The 10181-nt window shown below is 45.2% G+C and overlaps 1 protein-coding gene across 1 annotated transcript; it reads left to right on the forward strand.

Moving 5' to 3' along the window:
• The first annotated feature begins 2646 nt into the window (after positions 1–2646).
• LOC115021034 (G patch domain-containing protein 8-like) lies at positions 2647–5398 on the forward strand. Its single transcript, XM_029451148.1, has 2 exons — positions 2647–3017; positions 3493–5398. The coding sequence occupies exons 1-2, from the start codon at positions 2647–2649 to the stop codon at positions 5396–5398; spliced, it is 2277 nt and encodes a 758-aa protein (XP_029307008.1).
• Positions 5399–10181: the final 4783 nt, after the last annotated feature.

Here is a 10181-nt window from a genome sequence, read left to right on the forward strand (position 1 = left end):
AGCAGATGTCATTGTATCAGATAGTCTCTCAAACCAAGCTGTGATGACTGAGGAAGGGCTGAGCATTTTCAAAATGTTAGTCACTCATCTCAACTGCGTCTGTAATCTGCTTTTCACCAGTTTGGTTATGTTTGCTCTCAAGCTGTGTGTTGGAGAAAGGAAGCTTTCTTCCAGGCTGAATGGAGTTAATTGGACATGAGCTTTGGAGGAGAACATCTGCAAACGCTGCTGACTGATGTGTATGGTTTGAAAGACAGCTGCCGGCAGGGAGCTTCCTTAAACTAATCTCTCACTCTCTTCTCTTCTCTTTTTCCCCAATCTTGTGCTTCTCGCCACCCCGTGCTCGCCACATTCTTTTTCTGTCCCTCCCTCTATCATCCTTCATTTTCATTTCCTGCAGAGGCTGAAGGAACTCAAGCACAGGGAGTTCGCTCGCAACGTGGCCTCGAAATCATGGAAGGACCAGCGCAAGCAGGATAAAGCTCTCAGACGCCTGCACCAGCTCGCACAGCTGCAACAGGAAACCCAGCGGTCAGTGGGGGGAGATTGTATTTGTGTGCATCTGTGGCGATGTGTGAGTGTAATAAGACCAGAGGCAGGAGTCCAGAGGGGTTAGAGCGTATCACATCCAGTCAACGTTTCTTAGATTTGATGTATGTATTCACAGATGTTAGAGCACCCAGTTGTCCTAGATGTAGTAAATACAACATGAAGACAAATTCTTGCCGACACTCAAGAGTAGATGATTTGGAGAGAATAATAAAAAAAAGTTTTTTTTTTTAAAAGAAGTAACTAAAATGACGGACACAAGTTGAAAGAAGAAACTTGCCTTTGGATTTGCATCCTTAAGTAATCACAACAACGGATAAAAAAAACAATACATCACGTAATAATCATCTTGATTGCACCTATTCCTTGTGCAATTAAATGTGTTTTCCTATAATCAGGACATGCTATGTGAACAGCATAACTATGAGTACCAATATCAAGCCTCAACTCTTGTCTTTGTTTATTTCTTAATGTCTTTCTTTCCGTGGTTCTTTGTTCCTTTCTTTTGATTTTTCTCTCAATAGCATACTTATGTATTATGAATTTATTAAACTTCTTCTGTGGTCTTCTATCTAATAGTAATATTACAATACATCATATCCATGTACTAGATATACTTGTTTACATACCTGTATATTTGTTAAATGTACATTCAAATCTAATTAATTCTACACTATTTTCAAACACTTTTCTCTATCAGTGTTTGTTTTACTCAACTAATAACTAACTAATGATTAATTATCTAGTAATTCACTTTAAAAAGTCATCAATCATTAAAAATCATTGATTTTCGGTCAAATGACTAAAAGATGAATGAATAATAAAACATTAAAATAAGCCAATCTTAAGTCAAGTCAATCAATTAAAATCAAGAATATTTCTATCACTTTTCTGTTTCAGAGTCCCAGGAAGGACTTTTGGACTAAGAAGTGCAGTTAGGACTGTGAGACAGCAGCAAGATAGAGACATAGACCAAAGAGACCAGAGTCCTGAGGTCAAACCTGAAGCCTTCAACCACACTCAGAGACCCCGAGCACAACCGAGGACAGCTCGTCACCGCCACCAGCCAGAAGATCCATGGCAATCTCCTTCCCAGATACCCCCGGCCACTGCTCTAGCAGAGTCTCCCCTAATTACACATTTGGCATCCAATACTGACCCTTCTGCAATGACCCCCAAATCTTGCCTGGGCTTGTATCCCCAGCTTCCTCTCCCTGGACGGGGGACAGCAGGGAGGCAGGCTTGGGGTGTCCTTCTGCTTTTCGCGGAGGGGGCCCAGGCTTGAGCCGTCCGCCTCCGTCTTCTCGGACATGGAGGAGGAGGAGAGAGAGAAGAGGGAACAAATGAAAGAAAAGATAAAGGGCATGATTGAAGATTTTGACAGGGAAATTGGGGCAGCAGAGGAGGAGGAAACACAGTGAGAGTGAAAAGCATGAGTCCAGCTCTGACAGTGTTAGACTAAGTGACACACGAACAATCCCCAGAGAGACTACCAGAGAAGAGGAAGAGATTGAAAAAAGAGACGTAGTGAAAGCACACTCAACTATTTCCACAGCAGCACCTGATAATCAGAGCCCTGATTCACTATTCTTGTCATCACATACCAAGGTGGCCGTTTGGGACACAGCTCTAGCAGGGGCACATATGGACACGGAACACAAAGATAGCGAGACAGAGGAGAGTGAGTACATGTGTGTGTTGGGGAAAGACGATTCAACCCGTCTGAGATGGCCTGTCAGTTTGCTTAAATTCACCAAATCTCAACCACACATCTCCTACAGCTGCAACCCACTCAGCTTGAACCCACAACAACCAGAACAACTCACAGAGGATCTGCAGGAGTCACAAAAAAATATATTGTGTGCTCCCTCAGATGAATCAGATCCACATGTGCCAGCTATTCTTACACCAGACACTCCTTCCTGTTTACAAAGACAGACAACACAAGAGCTGAAAGCACACAGACATGAAAAGGCTATGGATGATTTCAAGGCAGAGCAACATATTGACGTGGAGACAGAAGCACACCTGTTCCTAAAGAACGGAAAACTTTCATTGTCAGAAACAAGACCAGAAAGAGGAAGATGCACGCTAAGTATGGAGAACTGTGTGAGGACAGCCTCCCATCCATTTGACCCCACTCATGGTGACAGCTCTGACACAAACTCCCAGAATCCCCTGGGAGGCAGATTAGGGGGTGTGAGAGGGATCAGGGAGAGAGCGATCATAGCCATGAGCTGTAAATTAGAGTCTGTCACCCAGCCTGGCACACAGAGGATGTGCAACAAACCATCCAGGTGTGAGTGTGGGAGTGAGCCAATGTGCAAGTGTGCCAGCGCTCCACAGCCGTACGTGGGTGTCTCAGAAGTGTCACGCAAAAAGAGGAAAGCCAGCACAAAGAAACACAAGTTGGGAAAGACGAAGAGGGGCAAGAAGGAAAAAGCTTCAAACAAGCGCCAATCAGCAAGGTGCAAAGTGAGGAGTGTTGTCTCTACAGTCTCAACTGGCAGCGAGAAGAGTAGAGAAGCTGGAGGGAGCTGGGGGAAGACAAGGAGGCAAAGAGAGACGGGAGAGACGAGGATGAGGAGGAGGAGGGTGCAGAGAGCAGGGAGCAGCTGTCTCCTGGGGAGATATGAGGCTGAGCCAGTATCTGTCTCTGTCAGGAAGAGGAGGCCTCATAGGAGCCACAGCACTGAATCCCAGTCACAGCCAGACAGAGAGCAGGCAGAGCACTGCAGTGCATACTCCCAGCTCGCCAGACACACAGCCGAACAGACACAACAAGAGGGAGGGAAAGCGAGACGGAGATGCTTTGACTTTTCCCTGGCGGTCTCACTTCTCATTGCACTCCTTCTCACCAGGATATAACTCAAAGCTGTTTTGGGAAAGGGGTCACCATAGCAACCCCAGGAGTTTCCTTGACTGCTGTTACCCTGACAACAGCTGTGGTTGCGGCCCAACAAGAAAGAGAAAACTCCTCCACAGGGACAGAAAATTCATTCATAGTAAGAGGAAGAGTTTGAGGCATCATGAAGTCTGGGAGGAGAAAGAGCGGAGCAGGGAAATGGGAGGGCGCTCAGGGTGCAGAAACAGGGACCTGATTTCAGATACAGAACAGTGGGAGTGGATGAGGGGGAGCTGTCCTGCAGGTAGTGAGGAGGGCAGGTCAAGGAGTGGGTGGAGGAACAGAGCAGTGGAATGGGATCGAGTGGCAAGGTTTAGTCCCAGTCCTAGCAGCTGGGGCAGAAGAGGCAGACGTCTTAGCACAGAAGATGTAGACTGGGACAGGTGCAGCGTGGACAGATGGACATGGGGCAGCAGTGACAGCTGGGAAGACAGGGGGACACACAGATCCAGGTCAGGCTCCAGGACAGGGGCAGACAACAGAGACAGCCTGGGCTGTGTGTGGAAATCTGCAGGCACTAGATACTCCAGCTCGAGAAACTTCTCCAGCCCTGAGTGGTGGACATGTAGGCAGACATCCAGCCCCCAGAGTGTGATCAATACACGGGCCAGCAGATGCCATAGCCCGCGCTCCTGCAGCCCCTGCAGCAGCACTAGTATGTCCGAGCTAAGCTGGGAGTGGAGCAGGAGCAGCATCTGCTCAGGAGCTACAGCGGACGGGTTGACAGTTAGCTCCTGCAGGACGTCCTCGGGAGCCCCAGGACTCTCATCTGAGGCCCCTCAGGAGGCAAAGAAGCAGAGCAGCCCCATGTGCATTCCATCCAGCGGTACCTCTTGCTCCTTCTCTCATTCCTCGCCCCATAGATCCTCTTTTGCTCCCACAGTCCCGGTCCTCAACACACACCATTGTGAAACAAGCGCTTCTCAACTTAAGGAGCCCAATTCACAGTCTGACCTTGGCCATGGATCCTCTGCCCTTGTCAACACAAGCAGGTCAGGAACAACTCTTCCAGGACTTTCTCCTAGTAAATCTCTGCCGCAGAAACCAGCCAGGGTGTTGCTTCTCCCTCTCATAGGAAAACTACCTGCATTCCAGAGAAAGGCTAGGAGGAAAAAAGGGCTGCTGGAGAAGAGTCAGGAGAAGGAGGGAGATGAGGAAGATGAGGCTAAGGAGAGTGGAATGGATCCTGAAGTGGTCTTCAACAGTCGGAAATGTCTTCTGGACATAGTTGAGTCAAACCCCAGCAGCACATTGAATCTCTGCCCCTCGCAGATTAAGACAGATGACAAGAAGACAGCTGGCAAGACAGCTCCGCCAATCAGCTTTACTGCTGAGGAGATGGACAAATATCGCCTCCTGCAAGAGCAGGCGAGAGAGCACATGCAGAAAGTCCTGGAACAGACGCACGAGAGCGCAGATACACACACAACGGCACAGACAGAGAACTGTGGGACATCAGAGGAACAATACACACCTGCACCCTTGCACAACACTTTACAGCCTCAAACCCGGCCCCTTCACACAGACACAATGCAAACACAAGCACACCACACCCTCCAGGTCAGTCTCCCACTTCCACATGTGACCCCACAAGAGAACTTTACTCAGCCCATGGCTCTAAGAGTCCCGAATCTCCCCCCTCTCTCCAGCCTCCATCATATCATTTTACAACGCGCTGCCCTCTCCATGCCCCCCCCCCTCTTCCTCTTCCACCTCTTCCACCTCATCCACATCTCCTGCAATCCACCCGCACCCATCTCGGCTCCCTCACCCACTGACCCCTCTCCACCCCTCCCACCCTCATCACCTTCACCTCTCTCCCTTTTCCATAACCTCCCTGTTTCCCTCCATTCTGCTGTCCCATCATCCCATCCCTCTCCTCCACCAGTCTTTCCACGCGACCCAACTCGCTCCACTCTCCCAAGTAGCCCTGCAACCCTTTAACCCACAGTCTTTCATGGACAGAGCGTGGCCAGTGAGGTTTCAACAGAAGGCGTTGTGATTTTCACAGAGTGGCTGCCATGTTCCTTAATCTTCCTTGGCAACTCAGACTAGTGAGTTTTTGTTGGGACAAAAGCCTGCTATTTGAAATGTGGATGTGTCAGTGCTTTTACTAGAATTAACTCCAACTCCTATTCGCAATAGCCCTCACACACACGCACGCATGCATACACAGATTCAGCCCAACTATTGACTGTCTTCAAATGAAAATGTGTTTCTCCATCTAGCCTCTGCTGTGTTGCAGCACACATTGAGAAAACAAACTTTGATCCTTTACTTTTTCCATCATTCCTCATTCAAGCCCAGAATAAAGGGAAAGGTGCACCTGCTATTCAAAGACAACCTGGGCTTGTGTCATCCTCTCTCTTTCCTTCTGAACCACAGACAGACCAGCTGCCTTTTGAAGTCCTCTTCATGCCAGGGACAGAGGGGCAAGAAACAGGATATCTAAGTTAAAGTGGGACTTCCAACAAACATAAATAACGTTCCAGCGACCGGGGGGCATAACACAGCCATTTTACCTTGGTGTATACTGTATTTGTGTGTGTGTGTATAAGATAGAGGTAATTGTTGGCTGACACACCCATGTACACCGTAGAAAGTACAACTCATTTCCATATCTGACACCTGTTTAGTCTCTATAGTGTAAATATTCTGACAGTGAGTAATAACATTAGAATCATGGGAAACAATAAAATGAAAGGTGGATTTAACCTTGACCAGTGGTACAATGCTTATTCCAAAGGCTTCAGTGATGCAAACACTTCAACAGTTTTGTCAAATTTGATCTTTTTTCCCCCCACAGCATTTAACAAATCGGTTGTTGGGAGAGAAATTAATGAATTGGATCCGTTGCATTCAAACATGGGTGAAAATAAACGGGCTTTAATGCTTTTTCTTATTCTGTCTGATTCATGTTGTTCAAGCAACATGTTGCAACACGCAACACATAAAGAATTAATACTGTGTGGTTTATCAGAGCTCCTTGTCACAGGGTGCATGTCTGCGAACTGTAAGAATGTCCGTTGCAAAAGGGATTCTCCCTGGTAAGGCCGTTTAATTGGAATAAGTTTTGGCTGTCACAGTAGGTAAAACTAAACAGTGTTTTACAAGACAAGAAGCAGAGCTCGGAGAAAAGTAAACCCACATCATTTTGTGTGGCAGGATTTAGATTTTCTTACTTTCTAGACTTGTAATCATCTCACAAGGTTAAAACACTACCCTAGAGTGTCTGAAGTAATAGGTATTATGACATTTGTAAGTGTAGCAATATATTTCATATAAAAGAGTACAAAGGAATGTTTTAACTTTCTTTATCCATTACTAAACTACAGAAGTCTAAAAAGGATTGTTGTTGTGTTAGTCACATACTTTGATGCTGCTCTTTAAAACGTACCATATTTTGTTAGTGTGCTGTTAGCAGTTTCTATTGCCAAACAGATCAATCATTTTTTTTTCCCAAAGCAGCAAATTTCTTTCACCATATTTCAATATAACATCCAATAGTTTGACCTTTGGTTTAGTGCACTGGGGATGCCCAAAGCCTAAAGCCAAAAAATATCCACTCAGTTTCAAGACTCTTAATCTGCACCAGACACTTTTGAAGCTCATGTTGTGCTTGAATATCATTACAAGTGAGGTAAGAAAAAAAATCCCTTTCGCATCATTAATGAAACATCGAGGTTCTTTCTTGCATGTCTTTCCAAAGGTTATGGTGGTTAGTAACTGTTGCTATGCATTCATGCCTGGTGATTGGTGAAGGCGCGGATGTATTAAAGCTACTTGCCAAACAGTTGATCACTGCAGCGGCCGGTACTCAGGGAGCAGAACACAGAAGAGAACAGAGCGGCATCCAGATGGTCTAGGGACTTGGACTACCCAGAGTGCTTTGAGAGATTGGATTGATTTGCCCTCCATGGTATCAGTGAACACAGCCCAGCACACGGGGGGGAGCTACAGCAAGCGGTGACATAAATACAAACACAAAAACAAAGCAGAAAATGTACACTCCCATTCCTGAGGAGCTGGCAAGAAATATAAGTCAACCCCTGCAGAGATTCAGTAATTAGGGCGCAATTCCTCTTTCTCCTCCTTGTGACCCCTGAGCTTGCTCATGTGTGTCTGTGTGTGTGTACAAATGTGTGAGTGTGTGAGAAACAGAGACAGAAATCCCTATCTCTATCCACAGGACAGGAGATCAAACAGACTGTGTGAAATATAGAGCAGCAATAATTAGCAGCTGTTACAGCATCAAACCTCTCTATCTCTACCTCTCCCTCTCTCTAACACACACACACACACACACACACACACACACACACACACACACACACACACCCACACACACACACACACCGTGCTGCAACTTCTCAGTCTTCCAAAAACTGATAATCGTTGAGATGATACAAAATCAACCCACCACATTTTGTTTTACTCCATCTTCTCTCCAGTTCACAAGCATTACAATCACTCACTAAGTATAAAGGGGAAAATGCAGGAGAAGAGTCAAATAATAGAAAGTTAAAATAAATTACAGAACAAAATTCCCAAAGAATGTTATTTTAAAAGCAAATGTACCCATGAATATTGAGTGCTTGAGACTTTCATTATTAAAACGTTAAAAAAGTCGCACATACACAGAGGTGTTTCTCACACAGGGGTCATGTGGAAATTAGTAATCTCAATATCACTGTACTTTCTGTCAGTGACTGATTAAATCATTACCTAAGCCCTGAGATTCACCCCCTGGTGTGTTCATATTTTGATGCTGTGTGTGCGTGCGTGCGTGTATGCACACGTGTGTAAGCACGCAGGAGTGTGGGTTGATTTATGGTCGAGAAGAAGCCGTTTCCTCAGTCAATCGCTCTTGTGAATTAATGAGGTATAAAAACTAAAGCTGGCACTCAGTCAAATACACCAGCAGTCACAGCGAGCTCACTGCTGGGGCAGGAACACTTCTATTGGCACCACATTTGATTGTTAGATTGTGGGTATAGATTGCATGGAGCAAAAAAGAGCCCCTCACGGCTACTGAAGCGATCCATCGACCCAAATTGCAATGCTGTATAAATGAGACACTTCCCATCTCTTGCTCTCTCCCTTTCTTGTCTTTTTTTTTTTGTGGTCTCGCCTCTTACCCTTCTCTTTGATTCAACCAGGTCAGTGGGGCTTCGTTCAGCTCCCCCGGCTGTTCTCTGACTGTGCTGAAGAAAAGGCACCATAACACTTTGTCCGCTCAATCCCACTCGTTCAGAGTCTACATATGTTTCTTTCATATGTTTGAATGGTGTACAGCACCGATATTCACAGCTCAGTGTGCTTTGCAGTATTATTATTACAGAGAGAGAGAGCCCTTCTCATACCTTTTCTCTCGCAGTGACATTCATTAAAAGTTTCCTTGAGTCGTGGCAGAATGTGACATACAGTACCAGGCTGTTCCACTCCAATTTAGATATTTTTTACTGAATCTCTGTGCCTCTTAGGAAAAGCAGTTTGAACCAGGATAATATTTCAAGTCTTCTACTGAGCCAACAAATGACATTCAAAAGTTACAAGCAAAAATAAAGTTCAAAGGATTGAGCCTCTCAAGATTAAAGTGCACTTAAAACTGAATAAAAAAATTCTAGTTTCCATTAGTTGAATAGTCAAGCATTCTCTTAGTCATCCCATTTGATGGTGTGGTATTCCACATTTCTGATTCTGAGTATACAGTCTGTGGTTGATGTATCACTTTGTTAACTTTTGTGAGCTTCTATACTCCCGTAAAAGGTACACTTCAAAGAGTAATCTGTCACCACTGGTGCATCTAGAGACATTGCTGTTGCTTCTGGTGGCATATCTGGAAAGCTAAAGTGGCTTCAGGCTGTTTAGAGCTTTTACAACAAAAAGATAAATTACCCTATATAATATGGAGCCAGAAAAAGCACCTTTATACTACAAAACACCATCGCTTTTTGTTTGATTCTATTCATTTACTGTATGCTTGGCTCCCTTGTTGTGGAAAGACCTGTTTGTGTAGGATTTGTATTATGTTGAAGTAACAATGTGAATTCCCTTCTACGATGGATTTAAGGATTAGAGGTAGTGGGCTCTGTGATACTCTTAAACTTGGCAGGCGCCCCAAGGACATGACACTGTCAGCACATTGCTTACAGTCATCTGCACACGCACACGCACACAGACACACACACACACACACACACACACAGACACACACACAGACATACACACACGCACACAGACACACACACACACACACACAGACACACACACACACACACACACACACACACAGGTGTAATAGGGTATAATTTAGGAGGCTGTAATAGTGAGATGTGATGCTCGGTTGTAAGACAGCATGGCTAATTCCCTGGTTATGTTATCTCTGAGAGACAGATGTTCCCACCAAAGATTATGCACACACAAACAAAAATAAAAATAACACACACACCAAACTGTGTGCGTGCCGAAAGATGCATGAACACATTCATTCTTCAGACAATAGAAGCGGCAGGATAATCTAAAAGCCTTTATTGACCAAAAACATCGATCAATGATGAAAAAGACTTTTCTGAGAGTTAATAATGAGATGTAATGAGTTTCTGCAGAATACAATGTAGAGAAAAAACTAGAGACCATACACACCAGTCGCTACACCAAATTGGGCCAGTGGTGTCCCTTCGCCCCCCCTTGCTTGGGCCACGCCCATCTTCTAAATCAACCTTAA

This window comes from Cottoperca gobio, chromosome 16, assembly GCF_900634415.1.
Source record: "Cottoperca gobio chromosome 16, fCotGob3.1, whole genome shotgun sequence".
Classification (NCBI taxonomy): Eukaryota; Metazoa; Chordata; class Actinopteri; order Perciformes; family Bovichtidae; genus Cottoperca; species Cottoperca gobio.